The sequence below is a fragment of the Hypanus sabinus genome, chromosome 5, assembly GCF_030144855.1.
Source record: "Hypanus sabinus isolate sHypSab1 chromosome 5, sHypSab1.hap1, whole genome shotgun sequence".
Taxonomy (NCBI): Eukaryota; Metazoa; Chordata; class Chondrichthyes; order Myliobatiformes; family Dasyatidae; genus Hypanus; species Hypanus sabinus.
This window is the reverse complement of record NC_082710.1, coordinates 13,564,234-13,588,554: the sequence shown is the minus strand read 5'-3', so window position 1 is coordinate 13,588,554 and position 24,321 is coordinate 13,564,234. Positions and strand designations below refer to the sequence as shown.

At 41.1% G+C, this 24,321-nt stretch overlaps 1 protein-coding gene across 1 annotated transcript in view; it reads left to right on the top strand.

The window, feature by feature from the left end:
- Positions 1 to 24,321, top strand: part of LOC132393932 (ras-specific guanine nucleotide-releasing factor 2-like) — a 141,750-nt gene that overhangs the window by 6,327 nt on the left and 111,102 nt on the right. Inside the window, exon 2 of the mRNA XM_059969395.1 lies at positions 9,975 to 10,081. Coding sequence (XP_059825378.1) covers positions 9,975 to 10,081 — 107 coding nt within the window. The remainder of the gene's footprint in view (positions 1 to 9,974; positions 10,082 to 24,321) is intronic.

Sequence of the window (24,321 nt, the reverse complement as noted above, 5' to 3'; positions counted from 1 at the left end):
GTGTAATAAATAATTAATTAAAATTACCACTGACATTACCCCCCCCCCCAATACTTTTCTCCAATCACCTTAAAGTTATGTCCCATTGCGTCAGCCATTTATGCCCTGGGAAAGTCCCTGGCTGTCTACTCCATCCATGCCTCTTATCCTCTTGTACGTCTCTATCAAATCACACTCATCCTCCTTTGCTTGAGGGAGAAAAGCCCTAGCTGACTCAGTTGATGCTCATAAGCCATGCTCGCCATTGTTTTCTTTACTGGATCTCTCCCACTTCCAGTCCAATAGGTTACCTCTTTCTTTGTTGGTTGGACTCCAATGCATCCCCCAAATGATTTAACCATCACTCTGAGAACATAGAACAACATAAGGACAGGTCCTTCGGCCCACAAAGAAATGAGAATTGAAACACTCCTGAGTATTTTTTCCACTGTGTGCATACAACCTTACCTCTGATGTAACTGTTTGGCATGGTAAGGTGACAGGGCAACACGATAGCACGATAGCACTCTGCTTTACAGTACAGTTGACAGGAGTTAAATACTCACCGTTGTTTGTAAGGAGTTTGTACGTTCTCCCCGTGATCACGTGGGTTTCCTTTGAGTGCTCTGGTTTCCTCCCATAGTCCAAAGATGTACCAATTGGTAGGTTAATTGGACATTGTAAATTGTCCTGTGATTAGGCTAGGGTTAATTTTGGGGTCACTGGGTGGTGTGGTTTGAAGGGCTGGAATGGTCTTTTCCACACTGTATCTCAATAAAGAAATAAATTATGGGACGTGAGTAGTATTCCAGAGCCAAATTTTCAATACTGCTATGAAATTCAGTCTAATAAATCTGCCTATTAAAAGCTGGAATCGGGAAAAATGACTGTAATTGTTATTGGGTTATAGTTGTAAGTCCTCACTGGATCACTTCACATTCTCTGCAAATGAGATGTCCACATCATTTGGTTGACTCAATGGACCAATTAGCCTAATTCTCTTCTATGACTTATGGTCTTATGGACTCATGGGTCCTAGTATTTATTAAGAGGTAACTTGAGATTTCTAAACCCAACTTATTGTCTTAAAACAAGCGCTCCAGACCAGAGATTTATCTTTGTGAAATAGTACAGTCAGTGAGTTATACAACATGGCACAGTACTTCAGCTAATTTGTATTTATTTTCATTTTGACAATATCCTTGGGGGTTTTGCCAACGAGACAACTAATTCCACCCTGTGGATGGACTCTACAGAATATGCAAGAGATCTATGTGCGAACTGTTTAGTCTTAGATGCAGGGCTTCATGGTAGTACAAAGGGCTCTCTACAAAGGGGTCTTCTGAAAGTAACTGCCGGCAGTTGACAATTTTGGCAAATTCTAGAAACAAATACATTGGGAAATCTGTAAGATGCGAAGGACAGGATAAAATAATTTGCTTTGTGTTGGGAAAGTATGTAGGGTGATATGGTAGGGATCTCTGTTCTTTCCCACTGACGTGTATGAATTGAGCATTTTTAAGATACTCAAAATGTCTGATGATAAATTAGGAGACTTCACAAATAATGGAGTATGCAGCTTCAATTCCATAGTTTATTTGGATAAGTGATTGCTAAAATTCAAAGCAAACATGTCTTATGATGAATAAACTCTTCTCGGGCTTCCAGCCGGTATAGGTATCGATTATAACCAACGTTTCGGTGACAAACTCTGCCATCTTCTTCAGGATGACAAGAAATTGGCAATTGTAATGGCCATAAGATTGACTCTGTCGCTACAAAACTACTGTGCCGTGCCAGTGGCTTTTGGTTCGGCCTGGTGAAGGAAGACGCTGAAATAAAATGAGAGAAAAAGAATTTTAATAAAGATGAAGGTCTCACTCTAAGGAAGAATTGGAATTCAATTGTAAATGAGGTGGGATGGTGGAAACCTGATTGGTTGAGGATTAACCAATCAGGAGGGATGGACAATGGGTTTATATATGCCACTAGACTAGACATCGCTAGACATGATCCCTGATGAAGATGGCAGAGCTTGTCATCGAAATGCTGGTTAAAATTGATTCACGTATCTGGCTGGAAGCCCAAGAAGTGTTTATTTGTCATATACACCTGGAAAGCGCTAGATCCTTTTTCATGTCTTATGACAATAGGTTGATTGAGCTAGGGTTTTTCTCTTTGAAGTGAAGGATGATGGGAGGCAACTTGATGGAGCTGTATAAAATTATGCGAGGTATAGATGGAGTGGACAGCCAGAGCCTTTTTCCCAGGGTGGCAGAGGCCAGTAACAGAGAACATCTATTTAAGATGAGTAGAGGAATGGTTAGGAGAGGTTAGAGGTATTTTTTTTACACAGAGAGTGGCAGGCACTTAGAACATATTGCCAGGGATGGTGGTAGAGGCAGATATATTAGGGACATTAAAAAGAAACTCTTGGATAGACACATAAATGATAGAAAAATGGAGGGTTATGGGCTGCATAGGAGAGAAAAATTAGATTGATAGTGGAACAACAAACAAAAGATGCTGGAGGAACTCAGCAAGTCGGGCAGCAATTATGGAGGGAATATTTCAGACTGAGAACCTTCGCCAGGACAGAAGTGATGCTGTCTGACCTGCTGGGTTCCTCCATTATTTTATGTGTGTTGCTGAAGATTTCCAGCATCTTGTGTTTAATGATCGTGGAATATGTTTGTACGTTGCTGTACTGCTCTATGCCCAGTGCTTTATACCCAAACTCTGCAATGCGTTGCATTTTAGGAATAAGATCAGTGAAAGTAGTGACTAATTGAATCTTTTGCAGAGAGATGAAATAAAGTTTTGACATTGTAGGTACAGTTAATATTTAGGAAAATATTATATTTTCCTAATATTTAGGAAGCTGTCAGGAAAAGGTATAAGAGGACAGAATTCTTGCATTGAAATTAGATTTAATTTACTTTGGTTTGTTAGAAAATAGCTAATTTTTGTTTGCTAAAACAAACTGTGTCATTCACAAAAACAAATAGTCGAACTGATGTAAGAGCGGACTTCACGGAGGAGCAAACCTTAAATGGGATTTCATGATTCCCAGTTGGACCTCACTCAGTTTTTCGCTTGTTAAAACACATTCAGAGAAGAGCATCCATGTTGAAATAATGGATGCCATTGGTAGCTACGTTACAGACACTCCACACAGGACGGAGAGAAAGAGCTGCCACATTCCCTTCAGGATCAGTATCAGGGTTTATTATCACTGAGATATGTATGTCATGAAATTGGTAGTGCTGTGGCAGCAGTTCAGCATAATACATAAAATGACTATATAAGTAACAGTGAGAATAAATAAATAATGTGAAAAGAGAGCAGAATAGTGAGGTAGGGTTCATTGTCCATTCAGAAATCTGATGGCAGAGGGGAAGAAGCTGCCCTTCAGGCTCCTGTCCCTCCTCCCTAATGACAGTAGTGAAAAAAGGACGTCAAGATTAGGGTCTTTCATGGTGGGTGTTGTGTTCTTGTATTTTCAAGATATTCTCAGTGGTGGGGAGGCTAGTGCCCAAGATGGAACTGGCTGAGTTTGCAGTCCTCTGCAGCTTCTCCCACTGGTGCCTCCATACCAGACTGGGATGCATCCAGCCAGGATGCTGTCCACAGTACAGCTGAAGGAATTTACTATGGAATCTTTGGTGATATTCCAAATCTCCTCAAACTCTTAATGAAATATAATTGTTAGGGTGTATTCTAGAGATTCTGTATGTAATATAGTAAATATTAATTTGAACAGCAACCAGTCTTCAGATCTGAATGTGATGTAGATTGAATTTAAAATGCAGCTCAGAACAAAGATCTTCCTGGAGCTATATTTTGAAGTTAATTGCAGATCAGGAAGCACCCAAATGGCCAGAGATGTCTGCATGTGCATGATTGCAGCTTAGAGACAGGTGATTAATACTCATTTTGGGAGCTTTGGTGTGAAGATCTAAGTATTTGAAAATTATATGTAACTCAAAAGATACATTATGAATGCATTGTAGCTATAGAAATTGTCCTGTTGGTACCTTTGTTCTTTATCATATAAAAACGTGATGTAATGTTGTGTCAGGTAGCCTCTTCCAAGAGTGTCTCCAACATGGTGCCTGCTTGTTGTGCTGAATAAAAACTTCTATATCACCAGCCTTAGTGTCTCTTCAGTGACTTTGTTGACAGTCACAATAATAGCCACTGCATGCCTTATTCATAATAGCATCAAGATATTGGTCCCAGGATAGATCTTCAGCTATATTGACACCCAGGAATGAACCTGGGTGTTATGTTTTGTAGCTCCAAGAAAAACACGGGAGACCAGATATAGCTGCGTAGGTTTTGTTTCATTGTACTTTAGTGAAGTCAGCATAAACGTGAAGTGATGGCATGATGACGTATGCTATTCACATACCTTTACACATAGCCTGTCGTCGTGGCTATCCCTCGAGGTTGAGGATGATGGTCTTCATTCCGTTGGTCAATCACAGAGTGAAGACGCCTGTGCGTGTATTTGTTTAATGTGTACTTGATGTGGCACTCCAAGAAGCACACAATACTTCACAAATCAACCAACTGATTCCAATGGCATGGAAACCACAACGATTGGAGCTGATGGATTTGTTGCAGCCTTCATCTGCCTTCACAGCCATTGAGTTTGAAGTAACTTCTCTGCCTGTTCCACCGTTGAGGTCTTGGTTGGATTGTTCTTTGTCAGGGACCTCACCCTCGACCTCACCGCCACGGGTGACCCTACCGGGAGCATAGCTCCAGATGGCATCGCTCTCGGGATCTCAGGACCACACAAGCCTCTCCACCACAACAAGGTTACAATCCATGGAGAAGATAGCCTGTAAAGAATTATGTAAACAAAGAAGAATGCTTAATCAGACAACATATTTACATAATTATTAAGGATGAGGTTTTAGGGTACCAGGAGACTAATGATAAATAAGTCAAAGTCAGCATGGTTTCTGTCAAGGAAAATCTTGCCTGACAAATCTGTTAGAGTTCTTCAAGGAAGTAACCAGCAGAGTGGTGGAGAGGCAGTGGATGTCATTTACCTGGATTTTCAGAAGGTGTTTGATAAGGTGCTACACATGAGGCTGCTTGACAAGATAACATCCTATGGCATTACAGTAAAGATACTGGCATGGAAAGAGGAATGACGAATAGGCAGAAGACAGAAAGTGGGAATAAAAAGGGCCTTTTCTGGTTGGCTGCTGGTGACTAGTGATGTTCCTCGGGGTCAGTTATTCCTCAGGGTATTTTTCACATTGTTTGTCAATGATTTAGAAAATGGCACTGATGGCTTTGTGGCAAAGTTTGTGGATGATATGAGGTTAGGTGGAGGGGTAGGTAGTGCTGAGGAAGCAATGCGATTGCAGCAGGAAGAACTGGCAAAAAAGTGACAGGTGGAATACAATGTTGGAAAATACAAGATAATGCATTTTGGTAAAAGGAACAATAGTGCGGACTATTATCTAAATGGGGAGAAGGTTCAAATGTCAGAGGTGCTCTTAGGAGTCCTTGTGCAAGATTCCCTGAAGGTTAATTTAAAGGTTGAGTCTGTGGTAAAGAAGGCAAATGTCATGTTGGCATTTATTTCAAGGAAAATAGAATATAAAAGCAAGGAGACAATGCTGAGTTTTATAAGCCACTAGTCGGGCTGCACTTGGAGTTTTGTCAACAGTTTTGGGCCCCGTATCTCAGAAAGAATGTGTTGTCATTGGAGAGAGTCCAGAGGAGGTTCACAAGAATTATTTCAGAAATGAAGGGGTTAACATACGAGGAGCTTTTGGCAGCCTTGGGCCTGCACTCACTGGAATTTAGAAGAATGCGGGGGAATCTCATTGAAACTACTGAACGTTGATAGGGCTAGATTAAGTGGATGTGTAGAGGATATTTCCTCTGGTGGGGGTATTGAGAAGTAGAGGGCACAGTCCCAAAATTGAGGGGTGACCTTTTGGAAGACATGCAAGGAGGATTTTTCTTAGCCAGAGGATAGTGAATCTGTGGAGTGCTATGCCACAGACTGTGGTGGAGGCCAAGTCTATGTGTACATTTAAAGCATGTTGATAGTTTCCTGATTGGACAGGGAATCAAGGGTTATGGCAAGAAGGCAGGTGTATGAGGTTGAGAGGGATCTGGGATCAGCCATGATGGAATAGCAGGGCAGACTTGATGGACTGAATGGCTTAATTTGCTCCAAAATCTTATGGTCTTACTTTCTTATGGAAAGTTTCTAGCAATCGACAAGTGAGTATGCTTGGCTATGCCTGTACCTCAGGTTTTACTAGCTTGAGCTGAGGAAAAAAATAGAGTAAATAAATAACAATAAATAGGCAATAAATATTGAGGATGAGATGACAAGTCTTCGAAAGTGAATCCAGAGGTTGCGAAAACAGTTCAGTGACGGGGCAAGTTAAGTTATCCCCTCTGGTTCAAGAGCCTGATGGTTGACGGGTAGTAACTGTGCCTGAACCTGCTGGCGTGAGTCCTGAGGCTCCTGTACCTTCTTCCTGATGGCAGCAGTGAGAGGAGAGCATGGCTTGGGTGATGGGGGCCCCTGATGTTGGATGCTGTTTTTGCAACAATGTTCATGAAGATGTGCTAAATAGTGCTGAGGGCTTTACCTGTGATGGACTGCCCATATCCACTACACTTTGTAGGATTTTCTGTTCAACAGCATTGGGGTTTCCCTACCAGACTGTGATGCAGCCACTGAATATACATCTATAGAAGTTTGTCAAAGTTTTAAATGTCACGCTGAATCTTTACAAACTCCTAAGGAAGTAAAGGCGGTGCTGTGATTTCTTCTTAATTGCACTTACACGCTGAGCCCAGGGCATGTCCTCTGAAATGTTAACACTGAGGAATTTAAAGTTGCTGACCCTCTCCACGTCTGATCTCCTGATGAGGACTGGCTCATGGACCTCTGGTTTCCTCCTTCTGAATAATAATTAATAATAATCAGCTCCTTGGTCTTGTTGACATTGAGCCACCACACAGCCAAGTTTTCAATCTCCCTCCTATATGCTGAAGCCATGCTGAATTTTTGCAAATTTCTAGCAAAGCAGAGGCACTTCCATGCTTTCTTCACAATTGAGGCAGGCTTATGGGGTTGAGTGGGATCCAGGATCAACCATGATTGAATGGCACAGAAGACTTGATGGGCTGAATGGCCTAATTCTCTCTTATATTAAATATATTATTATATATAAATATTATATTAAATATTAAATACACATCAATAGGGGTTAATTTAAGTGTGTGTTATGGTCTGGGTAGGTGGAAATGGAGAGAAGGGTATGAGGGCTTTGTTAAGCAGTAATAAAGATGGTGCAGCTGCCCAGCCTGTACAGGAATTTACCCCTGGAGTGATGAAGGTAATAGAATCAGATCCTGAGGAGAACCAAGACTCTTTACGCTATTATTCAGGTATTTATTTACAAACGTTTGTAGAAATAAAGCCAGCACAACCCAATTACACCCATGTTGCCAATTAACCTACAAACCCGTAAGCCTTTGAGAGGTGGAAACCACAGCACTGGGAGGAAACCCACACAGTTAGGCAGAGAACAGACAAACTCCTTGCAGACACCAGCGGGATTGAACCTGGGTTGCTGCAGTTGTAATAATGTTATGCCAAGTGCTACACTACTGTTGCCTTCTTGTACTGGTGGGGCTTAGCTACTGTGAACATAAGCACTCCATAAATTTTTTTACAGATTCACTTTTGCTTCCTTTTATATTAATTACGCTGATATAAAAACACAGAAAGCTGAAAACTGAATTGCATAGCACCTTATGTAGCCACTCATGGCCATGTGGTATCTACAGTGTTGATGTGGCCAACATTATCTCTACTGTAGCGTCCATAAAATGAATACCTCAGGAGCTAAGTTCTGGAAAGGATAGTTTCTGTGAAGTTAAGCATATTCTGGACTTGAGCCAAGGCTAGAGAAATCCAGCAAAATGGAAAGATTGGCCAGGTTGGGAATTATTTTGTTTTGAGTAGAAGAGAATGTGACAAGGTTTAGTTCAAGTTAATAGAATTGTTTATGCTCTGTTAAGAATGGTTGGAAAACTAATTTTTCTAGGAACTCAATAACCAGATGGCATCTGATTTACAGAAACGGTGGAGGATTAGAGGGAAGCTGAGGAAATCTTTTGTTACACAGACAATAGAAAAATGAAGGTGATGTAGGAGGGGAGGGTTAGATTGATCTTTGGAGTAGGTTAAAAAGTTGGCACAGCATCATGGGCTGAAAGGCCTGTACTGTGTTGTAGTGTTCTATGTTCTGTAAAAAAAATTCAGAATGCAGTAGAATCTTCACGATTTAATAATGTTTAAATTTGATAAGACCAGAATGGTTGAAATAAAATAAATCCATTAAAATTTATAGGATGTTGCATATCCAGGATAACAAATATGTATATTTTATTTAATAATATCATCAGTTTGTGGAAAGTACATCTGGATGAATAGTGACAGGCCAGAGTCTCTTTATTTGTTTGAGGCAGGTAAGAAATTGAATATTATTGTGTGTTTACTCAAGAGAACAATGAATTTTTAAAAATGAAGTGAGAATCTTGAAGAATTTAAAAACACTTATTATATAATAAAGAAAGTATAAACTGAATATTTTTGAATGATGTGAAATACTAAAAATTCAAGAGGAAAAATGGAATTTTCAGCATAAGAATCTCACAGGTAGGGAAAGCATCACAGCTGAAAATAAAATGAAGATTTTAATTTTGTGATATCTGAAATTACTTAAATTTGTTACAGCATTATATAATGTGTAGAATTACTTAATATTCAAGGTCTATGTGAAATAATAGCAATAGTGGTAACATTTCTCAGCTGTTCTTGGAAATAGTAAATATAAGTCAACTCATCTTCTCTTGTGCAAAAGTTATCAAAATAATCCTTTTCAAAATCCTAAAACATAAGTTTTGCTCATTGTAAGATCACCAAATTTTTCTCAGCTTGTTCCTGCTTCTTCTTAAGTCCATCAGCCTTACTGATAGCAGCTCGCCAGCGTCTTCTGTCTCGGGCTTAGGGTTGATTGGCTCTGTGGTTTCCGATTTCACCGCATGACTTCATATGTTTTCTAGGTGTGAAAATCCTTCCTCTGCTAGGGGTAAGGTCTTTGGAGCTCCAGTTGGTGCTCCTGTAGCTCTGGGTTTTACCCCATGCCCGACCCTCCTCCTTTCACAGCTGGGCTTGGACCATCCATGGTGGAGTTAATTTGTTACTACTCGCCCTGGATTCTTAGCTGGATAATTGGCAGGAAGATGTCCTGGAAACTGCTTTGGGTAATAGGGCAACAAGCCAGATAATGTCAGTAAGATGCCTTGGGCACTACCCTGTTACTGCCTCCACTAGATCTCAGCCAGATAACTGTCAGTAAGATGTCGCCCCGGGCACTGCCTTGAACAACAGGGCAACAAGCCAGCAGCAGAGATCACAGGATGTGCAGAAGGTTTGAGCCTTAAAATCTTAATTGCAAGAGACTCTGCAGATGCTAGAAATCTCGAGACACACACACAGCAGGTCAGGCAGCGGTCTATGGAGGGGATTGAACAGAAAGGTCTTGGCCCAAAATGTCAACTGTTCATTTCCCTCCATAGATGCTGCCCGACCTGCTGAGTTCCTCCAGCATTTTGTGTGTGTCGCCCTAAAATGGTCAGGCTTCAGTCTTCAGAAAGTGCGGTGGAGCTGCTGTTTTCTGTCTGCAGACAGTGGGAATCGAGTCCCTGTCACTGGCACTGTAAAGTGCTGTGCTAACCACTGCAGATATTCATTTGTAGTGAAAAAAGATTCTTTGCACGCTTCAGTAGAGATTTTCTTGGCCACCATCCGTACTAGAGATGTGACAAATGCCACGAGTGACCACGTAAGGTGCTGCCCTGCCACCCTAATACCCTAGAGCACATGGCCGTCAAGGGGAAAGTGATTAATGTTGTAATTTATTTTCTCTGTGCAGCATTACTTCACCATAAACTTTGGCCACGAAGGTAATAAACCTCTGGAACTCCGGATTGAGGAAGAGGCCGACTGTGAAACCTGGGTGGATGCCATTCAGCAGGCCAGGTACTCTCATGCATTTGCAGAAACGATTCCTTAATGTGTCCAAAGCTGGGTAGTAGCAGTCCACATTCATTGTCATTTAAAGCAGTCATTCAGAGTGGGAAATTGTGAATGAGCAACACAGGAGCAATTATGGGGATGGAACAAAGGTCTGCTCCAGTTTTTAGCAACCTTCTGAAGAAGTCATGCTGGCAGAAAATTCAAGATGGAGATGATGGTGACGAGTTATCGGCCTCCACTGAATGAGTGAGTGCAGAACAGGGAGATAGGTATTGCAGCTTGGATTCATAGTGATAAAAGGTCACTGAAAGATGATTTTTTTGTTATTGATCTGAGGGAGAATTTAAAGAGCAGGATCCTGAGGTTCCAGAGAAAGATAATAAACTCAAAAATTGTACGTACGATTCATATGTGTGACGTGGTCCTCACAGGCCAAAGATGAGCTGAAATTTGCAGAAAATTACTGTATGAAGATTAGAAACTAAAGAGATTTAAAGATTAGCTTTATTTGTCAGTTGGAGTTTGAAACATTGAAATATACAGCAAAATGCCTCATTTTACGTCAACAGCCAACACAATCTGAGGATGCGCTGGGGGCAGCCCACAAGGGTCACCATGCTTCCAGTGCCAACATAGCATGCCCATAACATTCTAACCCGCACTTCTTCGGAGTGTGAGAGGGAACTGGAGCACCCGGGGGAACCCATACGGTCACAGGCAGAACATACAAACTCCTTGCAGACGGCGGCAGGAATTGAAACCTGATCGCTGACACTGTAGAGCGTTGTGCTAACCACTACACTACCATGCCACCCAGTTTGAAACAGTAAAACCAGAAACCACTTTCAGAGCAGGTAAAGCCCAAAATTGGAAACATGAATGGGCAATGTCCTCCGCCTGTACAATAACCCAATGTGGTCCAAACATTTAGTAGGACTTGAATTTGTTGAAATGTAAAACTTGTGAATGAGTCCAAATGAGTTTTGGTGTGTGGAGAGTGGTTTTACTTACCAAAATTGGATAATACTATTATGTCTGTTGGAAATGGAAGAAGGTCTGAATATTAAAAAATGAAGATACTGCATTTTAAGGGCACTCCACATCCACATTCTCAGATTCAGGTTTATTTATCACATGTACAGCGAAATTGATGAGGGTAGGGCAGTGGATGTGGTCTACGTGGACTTTAGCAAAGCATTTGACAAGGTCCCTCATGAGAGACTCATCCAGAAAGTCATGAGGCATGGGATAAGAGGAACCTTGGCTGTTTGGATAAAAAATTGGCTTAAAGGAAGAAAGCAGAGGGTAGTTGTGGAAGGAAAGTATTCTGCCTGGAGGTTGGTGACTAGTGGAGTGCTGCAGGGATCTGTCCTGGGACCCCTGCTATTTGTGATTTTTATAAATGACCTGGATGTAAAGGCGGAAGGATGGGTGAGTAAGTTTGCAGATGACACGAAGATTGGAGGAGTTGTGGATGGAACTGCAGGTTGTCAAAGGTTACAAGAGGATATAGACAGGCTGCAGAGTTGGGCAGAAAAATGGCAGATGGAGTTCAATCCGGACAAGGGCGAGGTGATGCATTTTGGAAGGACAAACCAGAAGACTGAGTACAGGATTAATGGTCAGTTACTTAAGAGAGTGAATGAACAAAGGAACCTTGGAGTTCAAATTCATACATCCCTCAAGGTCCCTGCACAGGTTGATAGGATAGTTAAGAAGGCCTATGGGATGCTAGGCTTCATTAATAGGGGGATTCAGTTCAAGAGTAGAGCGGTCATGTTGCAACTCTACAAATCTCTGGTGAGACCGCACTTAGAGTACTGTGTTCAATTCTGGTCACCTCATTATAGGAAGGATGTGGAAACTATGGAGAGGGTGCAGAGGAGATTTACCAGGATGTTTCCTGGTTTGGAGAACAAGTCATATGAAGCAAGGTTAGCAGAGCTGGGACTTTTCTCTCTGGAGCGTAGAAGAATGAGAGGGCACTTGATAGAGGTCTACAAGATTATGAGAGGCATAGATAGGGTGGATAGTCAGTACCTGTTTCCCAAGGCACCAATAGCAAACATCAGAGGGCATATGTACCAAATCAATGGAAGGAAGTTTAGGGGAGACAACAGGGGTAAGTTTTTTTACACAGAGGGTTGTGAGTGCCTGGAATGACTTGCCAGGGATGGTGGTGGAGGCTAAAACATTAGGGGTATTTAAGAGCCTCTTGGACAGGCACATGGATGAAAGAAAAATGGAAGGTTATGGGGTAGTGTGGGTTTAGTACTTTATTTTAAGGATTATATGGGTCGGCACAACATGGAGGGCTGAAGGGCCTGCACTGTGCTGTAGTGTTTTATGGTTCTATGGTGAGAGGCGGTAAGTTCAAAGGAGATGAACAGGACAAGTTTATCCACAGAGAGGGGGGGTGCCTGGAGTGCTCTGCCAGTGGTGCTGGAGGCGATACAATGCGAGGCAAATGAATATGCAGGGAATGGAAGGATGTGGACATCCAAGATGGCACTGCGTTCAGACCCAGTGACCACTCTGTCTCCGGGTGTAATAGTTCGGTCACGTCCTGTATGTCTTTATGATTGGAAAATGCTGCTGGCTATTAAATATACTGTGATTCATCTGTAGATTTTATCCTTACCTTCATTAGTTACTGTATACATATACTGTATACTGTATACATAATGTTGTGTACATTATGTATACTACTGTGCTTTTCACCCTGTTCGGAGAAACATTGCCTTTTTTCTATATACATTATATGATTGTATATGTTATATACATGTATATAGTTAAATGGCAAAACTTGGTTTTGCAGGCAGAAAAGATTCTGTTAAATGGGTGCTTGATTACTAATTTAATGAGTTCAAAGTTCAAAGTAAAATTTATTATCAAAGTACATATATGTCACCAAGTACAACACTGAGATTCATGTTCCTGTGGGCAAACTCAGCAAATCTATAGAATAGTTACTATAACAGGATCAATGAAATGCCAACTAGAGTGCAGGAGACTACAAACTGTGTAAATGCAAATATAAATAAATAGTGATAAATAAAGAGAACATGAGATAATGAGATAAGGAGTCCTTAAAGTGAGATCACAAACAAGATGCTGGAAATCTAAGCAACATGCAAAAAATGCTGGAAGAACTCAGCAGGCCAGGCCGCATCTATGGAAAAAAAATTACAGCTGATGTTTTGGGCCGACACCCTTTGGCAGGACACATGATGCTGCCTGGCCTGCTGAGTTCCTCCAGCAATTTGTGTGCGTTAAAGTGAGATAGTTGGTTGTGGAAGCATTTCAAAGATGGGGCAAGTGAGTGTAGTTATCTCCACAGCATTGTGAACTGGAGGTTCTGCTCCTGTGCCATACTGTTCTATTTTCTATTTGTAGACCTATATATTGTCACAAAATAATAGCGTAGCTGTTACCATGACACTGTTACAGCTTGGCCTGGAGCTCAGAGTTAAATTCCGATGTCCTCTGTAAGGAGTCTCTGTGTGCTCCCAGTAGACTGCATGGATTTTCTCCGGGTGCTTCGGTTTCCTCCCGCGGTCCAAGCTCGTACCATTTAGTAGGTTAATTGGACCTGTGATTAGTTTAGGGCTAAGTCAGGGTTGTCAGGTGTTGCTGGGGTGGCGTAGTTCGAAGAGCCCGATGGGCCTACCTCATGTTGTATCAGTAAATAAATAAAATTAATTAATTCTGCTTCCCAAGCTTTCTGTTCTCTTGGAAAACTGACATGAGATACCAAAACTGCCTAGAATTGCTTGATTTCTCTCTTGATGTGACAACACATAAAGAAACATTGTTCAACTAGTCAGCCAGACACCTTTCCTGCAGGTGCTCCGATTTCACCTCACATCCCAAAGATGCACGGGTAAGGGTTAATAAGTTGTAGGCTTATTACTATGTTTGTGCTGAAGCATAGCGATGTTTGTGGGTTGCCCCCAGCACATCTTTGGACACAAACAATGCACTTCACTGTATGTTTTGATGTACATGTGGCAAATATAGCTAATCTTTAACACCTCAATCAACAAGAGTTTAATGTGTTCACAGTGTGTAGGGTCAGTTGGTTAAATCTTTAAAATGGGATTGCAGAATACTATAGTAAATATTTTTATTTTTTAAACACTGCCTTTTTGCATTCACCAGGTTGGAAATTTTGCCGGTTAAAAGAATATAAGAAAATTCAATCATAGAAAAGGCTTTTGAAGTTTTGCTTAGGGAGCAAGAAATGTTCTCCCACTGATGCTTGAGACTATAAGATATAGGAGCAGAATTAGGCCATTCAGCCTATCAAATCTATTCCACCATTCCATCATGGCTGATTTATTATCTCTCTCAACCTTATTCTCCTGCCTTCTCCCTGTAACCTTTGATCCCTGACTAATCAAGAACCTATCAATTTCCGGTATAAATGACAATCCCCATAGCTGCCTGTGGCAATGAATTCTACAGATTCACCACCCTCTGGCTAAAGAAATTCCTCCTCATCTCTGTTCTAAAGGGATGCCCTTCGATCCTGAGGCTGTGCCCTCTGGTCCTAGTCTTCCCCACTATAGGGGACATCCTCTCTGTGTCCACTCTATCTAGGCCAGGCATGGGCAAACTACGGCCCGGGGGCCATATGCGGCCCGTTAAGCTTTTTAATCCGGCCCGCAGAACTTGATGAAATTATATTAATAAACCTTGTTAACGTTTTTTCCCCGCAATTCTGGCATTTTCCCAATAGATGACGCACTCTATATACATTGACCTTTGTTGAGGTGCAGCGTATTACTCCACATTTGCGCTTTACTCTTTGTTTGGCTCGACCTATTTGTGTGAACAGGCGTTCAGCGTCATGAACATCAACAAAGCCAGCCACAGATCCAAGTTAACTGACCAACACCTCAGATCCATCCTGAGAATCGCCACAACAAAACTAAATCCAGACTTTGATGCGCTGGCTAAAAAGGGAGACCTACAACACTGTTCCCACTGAAATTAAAAATAAGTTTCTTCGTTGTGTTATGTAAAAAATGCATTTGAAAATATTTTTTTTCAATAAGCCTTACATGTTACATGTCATTTCTGTTAAGTGATGGACATGAGTAGTGCACATACGTTCTCAAAATAAAAATGCGCTCCAGATCAAATAACGCGCTCCGCATACTGGCGCGCTGCACTGTTCTGTCCTTGTGCTGGACGTTGTTGAGTTTTGCCACAGGGGACAATTGAATAAGAAGGAGCAGGACAAGTAGACCTGCATCTCCTACCGTTTTTGAAATAAAGACAGTCAGGAGGAGAGTGATGATGATAATATCTTGAAGGATAACAGAATTTTCAGTGCTTTAAAATAATAACTGTTACTATTAAAAAAAGCTGTATTTTATTCATTTAATTTTCAGTGTTTAAAGTCATTTCAATAAATAGCTAAATACCATGGGACTTCAAAGACAGATATTTTGTTGTAATGCATTTGTTCATTTTCAATTGAAATTAAAGCACATGTTTTCTACATATCCCATGATATTTTATTTTCTCTTATGAGGTGTATTACCAAAACACTCTGTCCATCTGCTCCTGGTCCGGCCCCCCTCGTCAAATTTTAGAACCCTTTGTGGCCCACAAGTCAAAAAGTTTGCCCACCCCTGATCTAGGCCTTTTAATATTTGTAGGCTTCAATGAGATCCCCCCCCCCCCACCCCTGCTGTCATTCTTCTGAATTCTAGCTAGTACAGGCCCAAAGTCATCAAACGCTCCTCACAAGTTAATCCTTTCATGTCTGGTATAACTCTCGTGAACCTCCTCTGGACCCTCTCCAATGCCAGTTCATCCTTTCTGAGGTAGCAGGCCTAAAACTCCAAGTGGGTCTGACCGATGCCTTATAAAATCTCAGGAGTGGTGGAGGCAGGTTCCATTGTGTTCCTTAAAAGGAACCGGGACAACTAAGTAATCCGAAAAGTTTACAAGTCTCTGGAAAATGGGTTGGGATGTGAATTATTCAGGTTGAGAGATAGCATGCAGTCAATGGGTCGAATAGCCTCCTTCTGTTGTACCCCACTCTATGGCCGCGAGCTCACTCACTGTCCTCCCTCAGCAGTGTCGAGGCAAAACCAAAATGCCTCCTGCTGCCTGCGATCCCATGGACTTGTTATACCTGTACGACGCACCCCCCCACCCAAACGTAAACTACGCATAATTGAAACATCGTTGAGCAGTCAGCAAAAGATAGAACCTCCACCAGCCCTAAGCTGCAAACTTCCACAAAATAAGCAAGAATATGTAATTTATTCCCTCCGCCTTTACCTCGCCCCCACTCATGTGACTGGTTACCATGCTAAACGTAAAACGCTGGCCACACAGAATACCACGCAGACAGAGAACAGATACGTGCTCTGACAAGTAGGAAAAGAACAGAAGCTTTATAAATTAACAGCAAGGCTAATTGTAAGGACGCTGAACCCACCATTAACTTCAGAATTTTGACGAGCAGGACAAAGGAAAGTAAGGAATCAGATTCAGTTTAATATCACCGGCATATATCGTGGAATTTGTTATTCCGTGGCAGCAGTACATTGCAATACTCAGTAATAAGAGCTATAAATTACAATAAGAAGTGTATATAAAAATAAATCAACTAAGGAGTGTAGAAAGAGAGGTAGTAAAATGCAGAGCAGGAGTATAAACTGGTAGGACGTTTAATTTCACGTCTGCTCCGCCATTCAATAATATCATGACTGACCTTTTCCCTCAGCTCCATGTTCCTCTGCCAAGGCACTTTCTCCATTTCCTTCAGATTCAAGAAGTATTAATTGCAGATACAAGAGGTACTGCAGGTGCTGGAAAAATAGAGCAATATACACAGTGTGCTGGAGGAGCTCAGCAGATCAGGCAGCGTCTTGGCTCAAAACTTTAGACTGTTTATTTCCTTTCATAGATATGGCCTGACCAGCTGAACTCTTCTAGCATTTTGGCAGTATTAGTTGCTTTTTTTTTTAACCTCAGCTCAATTTCTACCCCGTTGCCTCCATCTCTCCCCTGCCACTTTCCATCAAGCCCAAGTTCTCTGCCATCGTACACTTGGAAATCAAACTGAGCATGGCTGTCTGGGAATGGTGTGGTTCAGCTGTTTCAGAGATCTGCAGAAACAGGAAGGTGTGGGAATATTTTGGTACATATCTCTCGGTGGGAACTCTTGGTCGATTAACTTCACTATTTCCCCCCTGCTCAGAGTACTGGATCAAATCCCCATATGGCAGTTCTCTGATCATCTTGCCAAGAATCACTTTGTCAATTTATCATGTTCTATCCGAGTCAACTTAAGTTCAGATTCTCCTGCACCTGGTGTCACTTCATGTACATACAATCAGTATAAGTATATAAGCTAATCTTTCTGTATGTGGCCACATTTAAACAGTTACTTCTGCCAACACACACAAAATGCTGGTGGAACACCAAAGGCCAGGCAGCATCTATAAGGAGAAGCACTGTCGACGTTTCAGGCCGAGAGCCTTCGTCAGAACATTCAGTTACTTCTGCATTGTGTTTTATAGGATTGCTTTTATACTTATTTTATTGCATTTATTGTCATAGAATCATAGAAAAGTACAACACCGAAGCAGGCCCTTTGGCCCATCTAGTACATGCTAAGCCATTTAAACTGCCTACTCCCATTGACCTGCTCTGGGACAGTAGCCTTCCATATCCCTACCATCCATGTACCTATCCAAACTTCTCTTAAATGTTGAAATCAAGCTTGCATGCACCACTTGTGCAGACAGCTTGTCCCTCACTCTCACCACCCTCTGAGTGAAGAAGTTTCCTTTAAACTTTTCACCTTTCCCCCTTAACCCATGACCTCTAGCTGTAGTCCCACCCGACTTCAGTGGATAAAGCCTGCTAGTGTTTATCCTGCCTATATGCCTATCTGTTTTATTGTGCTCTTTATGCTTATTGTATTTTTTGTACTGGATCGGATCTGGAGTAACCATCACTTCTTTCTCCTTTGCAGTCATGTACTGAGGGTTTACAATAAACAATCTTGAATCTCAGGTACAACCAGTGACTGATGAAGCTCTTTTGCCCAATCCAGCCATCCAGAAATACAAGTGAGCTAAGTGGGAATGCCCGAAGACACAGGATCTGAATAAGGCCATTCAGCCCATCGTCTAACTTATGTCCATATTCCTTCTACATGTTTGCTTCATTGACCTGTACAAACCAACGCCTGAGAGATGGCATAGTCTCCTTATTTCCGATTCATAACTCTCTAGGCCCACTGTTCTAAACTTCTTGCTATGAATTTTACATACATGGTCCTTTATTGTGCAGTCCTTAATCTACTGGAAACAGGCTGCCTTTAGTTACCTCCTCTGACATTTTCAATCTTTTAAGCACATTAGAAGAGCATGAATTTCAGGTTAGTCACTTATACTCTGAGCCTATTGTCTGAACGTCAATGGAATTCAGTACATCTTCACGAATAAACAGGCCAACCTGAAGAACAAAGCAAGACATTATGAGGTGAATTAATAGACAATAGACAATAGGTACAGGAGTAGGCCATTCGGCCCTTCTAGCCAGCACCGCCATTCACTGTGATCATGGCTGACCATACACAATCAGTACCCTGTTCCTGCCCTCTCCCCATATCCCTTGACCCCGCTATCTATAAGAGCTCTATCTATCTCTCAAATGCATCTAGAGACTTGGCCTTCTGGGGCAGAGCATTCCACATATCCACCACTCTCTGGGTGAAAAAGTTTTTCCGCATCTCTGTTCTAAATGGCCTACCCCTTATTCTTAAACTGTGGTCTCTAGTTCTGGACTCACCCATCAGCGGGAACATGCTTCCTGCCTCCAGTGTATCCAATCCCTTAATAATTTTATATGTTTCAATCAGATCCCCTCCCATCCTTCTAAATTCCAGTGTATACAAGCCCAATCGCTCCAATCTTTCAACATATGACAGTCCTGCCATTCCGGGAATTAACCTTGTGAACCTACGCTGCACTCCCTCAATAGCAAGGATGTCCTTCCTCAAATTTGGAGACCAAAACTGCACAGAGTACTCCAGGTGGGGTCTCACCAGGGCCCTGTACACTGTACAGCTGCAGAAGGACCTCTTTACTTCTATTCTCAATTCCTCTTGTTATAAAGGCCAGCATGCCATTAGTTTTCTTCACTGCCTGTTGTACCTGCATGCTTGCTTTCATTGACTGATGTACAAGAGCACCTAGATCTTGTTGTACATCCCCTTTTCCTAACTTGACTCCATTTAGATAGTAATCTGCCTTCCTGTTCTTGCCACCAAAGTGGCTAACCTCACATTTATCAACATTAAACTGCATCTGCCATACATTTGCCCACTCACCCAACCCTGCATTCTCATAACATCTTCCTGACATAAAGTAAATTGAAGAATTGAAGTAAAATCCTAAATTCCTGATAGATGTACAATCTTAAATATTGTATAAACAAAATTTTAAAAATATATATGTGTATACACACACACATACACACAATCATCCAATTTCTGAATGGACATTGAACCCACGAACACTACCTCACTACCCTTTTTTATTTGTATTTTGCATTGTTTATTTAATTTAACAATTTAATATATTTATATCTATCTATATATATGTGTGTATGTATACATATCTATGTGTGTGTGTATATATATATCTATATACACATAAACACACACACACTCCACACATATACATACATATATATTTAATAGGAAAGCTATATTCAATTAGTTCTGCAAGGAACAATGTGGGTGCATGGAAGATTATTGACCTGACATGTCAACTTCAAAGATTCAAAGAACATTTATTCTCAAAGTATGTATGCAGTATACAATTCTGAGATTCATCTTCCCGCAGACAGCCATGAAACAAAGAAACACCACAGAACTCGCTCAAAGAAAACATCAAACACCCAATGTACAATAAAGAAAATCACGCAAATGGTAAAAAGTGAGTGAATAGCACAGAGAATGGTAGAAAGCAAACCACAGAGTTCCTAAAACAGTCTAGGGGTGTTCAGTTTAGTACTGTCTTTCATTGTCTGCAGGCAAAGCGCCCCGATCGAGTCGCATAAAATAACAAATGAAGAGTAACCAGAAGCAGGAGTAACATGAACTGCAGAGTCTTCCAAAAATGAGTTCATAGGCACGAGCTGTGTCGATCAGTGTGAGGAAGACTCCTGCTCCTTCCTGCAGCAGTGGTACCTCCAGTACCCGAGGCATGCCCTTTTCTCACTGTTACCATCAGGTAGGAGATACAGAAGCCTGAAGGCACACACTCAGCAATTCAGGAACAGCTTCTTCCTTTGTGTCACCTGATTCCTAAATGGACATTGAAGCTTTGGACACTACCTCACTTCTGTAATATATATTATTTCTGTATTTGCACAATTTTAATCTCCAATATAAATATACTGTATTCGATTTCTTTTTTAAATTTTTCTTCTATAGTATGTATTGCATTGAACTGCTTCTGCTAAGTTAACAAATTTCATGACACATGCTGGTGATAATAAACCTGATTCGGATAAACTATAGATAGCCTGGTTATTGACAGAACAATGACCAACTGAGGTTAGTAACTGGTGTAGCCACTGCAAGGGCTCAGTGGAAGAGGACCACAGTGTAGGGGTCTTCTGCTGCTGAACAGGGAGTGGCCGGGTTGGGTGAGGAAACCCCTCAATTTAGGGGACACACTGAAATTTCTGGAGGAGCTCAACAAGCCAGGCAGCATCTATGAAAAAGAGTAAACAGTTCAACATTTTGGGTCATCAGGACTGCATTATAGGATGTGGAAGCTTTAGAGAGGGGGCAGAAGAGATTTACCATGATTCTGCCTGGATTAGAGAGCATGCCTTATGAGGAAAGGTATGTCTGGAGAGTGGTGTGAAGAAGGAGGTGTGAAAATTATATCTAATTCAAAGGAAGCATTGTAGATACATTGTCACTATAGAATTGTTCTTTGAACTGGCCACTGTTAAATCCAATTTTTAAAAATCAAAATAAACTTTATTCATAAGTTAAAATTATTTGCAGGAATAAACCATGCAATGCCTTTCAGCCTTGTATTGTTAGTTAATGCACCGCATTCTGTTCCATTGCATGCCTTAAAAACAATAGCGCCTTGTCAGTCATGAAGCTCCCTGGGGTGGGACTAAATTGCCTGAGTTATGAAGCAAATGGGCCATTAATGAATGATGAGACAAGTAGTCCATGCAGGGTGTGAAGGATCGTGGTTGTGAGGACAGAATACTGTTATTTCTCAGCGGCCTTCACAAATGAAAGCATCCTTGACTTTATCCATGATATTTACAAAAATACATGGGTGTCATGGTGCGGTTTTGTCACCGTAGCCATTGGCATTTCCATTTCAGCTGGAATTAGATTCCGGTAATGGTTCAGCATTTGATTTTATCTTCCTTGACCTATTAGTATTTATAGAATAGATCACAAGGAGGAATGTTCTCTCTGAATAAATTTGAAAGCTAAAATCTGAATGAGCATTATAATTCTGCAGCTTTTCTTCAGAAGAAGCTGTGTATGACAATGTTTGCTATTTTTAACAGTTGCGGTATTGAAGTGCGATGTCTTGCAGTGAGCCTCTGGCTTCAGGCTCTGGTGAAGACTTTTTAAGTTCTTTTTTATTTAGAGATACGGCACCGAACAGGCCCTTCTGAGCTGTGCTGCCCAGCAACCCACCTGTTTAACCCTAGCCTAATCACAGGACAAGTTACAATTAACCTACCAACCGGTATGTCTTTGGATGTGGGAGGAAACTTGAGTACCCAGTCCAGCTGAAGTGGTTATCTTTTATGTTTCTAATCCTGTGCTTAGAATACTTTAAATCATTCCAAATACATCTTTTATTTCAATGAATAATTTCATACGAGTTACTTCATGCATCTTTGCTAGTTGTGGTCTTTGACACAGATGTTGACGACATAAAATGCCCTTTATTCCATGGTGTACTGTCCTGTCCTATCAGATTCTAGCTTCTTCAGCCCTTTGTCACTTCCACTTATCATATCCCAGCTTCTTGCATTATGCAGTTTGTTTACTGTTTAGTGAGGTGTCTTGAAGTTTTACATCCGATAGGAAGAACTCTTTTCTATAAAACAAAATGTAAGTACCCATCAGGTCAGGCAGCATCTGTGAGAACAGAAACAAATGTCGCACTTTGAGCTGAAAATTTTTTGTCAAAAGCAAGAAGGAGAGAAAACATGACGATCTGGCAAAGGGTCCTGAAGTGTTAATTCTGCGTCATTTTCCACAGATTCTTCCCAAACTACAAATGGTTTGCAACATTTTCTATTCTATTGTCTTGAGAGAAAATGGTTGGTTCCAAGTGGCAGAGAGAGAAGGATTGAGTGAAAGTGAATATCTCTGATAAGGTGGGACCAGGATTGATGAGCTGATCTGCTCGTGAAGATCAGAATCAGAATCAGGTTTATTATCACTGATGTCATGAAATTTCTTGTTTTGACCATAAGACATAGAGCAGAATTAGGCCGTTCAGCTCATTGAGTCTGCTCTGCCATTCCATCATGAACGATTTAATATTCCCCTCAAACCCGAACTTTTGACACCGAACTAATCGATGAACTATCAGTCTTCACTTTAAATACACTCAATGAATTGGCCTCCACAGCCATCCATGGCAATGTATTCCACAGATTCACTACCTTCTGGTTAAAGAAATTCCTCCTCATCTAAAGGGACATCTCTCTATTCTAAGCCTGTATCCTCGAGCCCGAGACTCACCCACTATAGGAAACATCCTCTCCACACTCACTCTATTTAGGCCTTCCAATATTCAATAGGTTCCCACTTCATTCTTCTAAACTCCAATGGGTAAAGGCTCAGAGCCATCAAATGCTCCTCTTGCATTAACCCTTTCACTCCTGTATTGTCGCAGCTGTACCAGGCAATATATTAAAAGTTGCTATTAAGTGATAATAAGAAAAATAAATTAGTGCAAAAAGTGAGGTAGTGTTCATGGGTTCATTGTCCATACTGAAATCTGATGGCAGAGGGGAAAAAGCTGTTCCTGAAAAATGGGTATTTGTCTTCATTCCCTGATGGTAGTAGTGTGAAGAAAGCATGTCCTGGGTGATGGGGCTCTGCCATGATGGACAGACGAATGAGGGCAATTGGAGAGGCAAAGGGGCAGGTGAACTCTGTGAAACGTAGGAGATGGCAAGCCGATTAGCAGTGTCAGTGGCGAATGATAAATGGAGCAGATCAGCTTACTCAGAACTGGTCAGTTCTGATACAGTCAGAAAGAACAGATTACCTGAAATTGTTGAATTCAATATGAGAAAACTTATACAGCAGTTTCAAAGAAGAATTTGATAATAAAGTCTCAAAATATTGGTTAAGGAGGTAGCTGGACTGGTCAAGCCTATTTGAGTAATGGTTTATTGGGCTCTGTGTGTAGAATTTTATAAATCAATCCAGTGACATTTTAGCTGATGCATTTTGTATGTGAGTGTTGTGCACCTTGGTCTGGAGGAGCATTGTTACGTTTGGCCATATACACATTGAAAGAGAATAAACTTGAACTTGAATTTGAACTCCAGGCAGGCAAATTATCGGGTACCATGCTGTGAAATTAAACCCTTTATAGTTTGCATTGTTTTATTAGAACAGAAAGAAAAAGACTAGCTTTATACTTGTATATACTTGTTGTAATTGATAGTTTTAAAAAAACTTATTACATATTGCAATGTACTGCTGCCCCAGAACAACAAATTTCACAACATATGCCAGTGGAATTAAGCCTAATTCTGAGTCTTTCTATATAAACAGAAAAGAAGAACATACTCCACAGAGGCTGTACCATTTTCAATAAAGATTAAGCCACAACCTAGGATGTGTATAAGTTGTTTGTTACGATATGTGGGTTTTGACATCGGCGGAAAAAAATGACTGGAGTTGCTTAGTGGTTTCGTGCAAAGGTGTTTGCAGTATTAGGTGCGTCAAAGATTAAATTTATGAAAATGAGCAAGAATAGTGAAAAGAGAACTGTCAATATTTACAAAAAGTTATCTATCTGAAAACACAATGATAGCTCTGTACTATGTCCAGAGTGAACTCCCGGCAGCTTGATCTCTGTCTGCCTCTCCCTGCTGCTGAGAGTGATCTGCACCAGGACATAGCATCTTTAGGTTACCCACAATTAACTGAAGACGACACAGATGATGCATTCCACAATGGA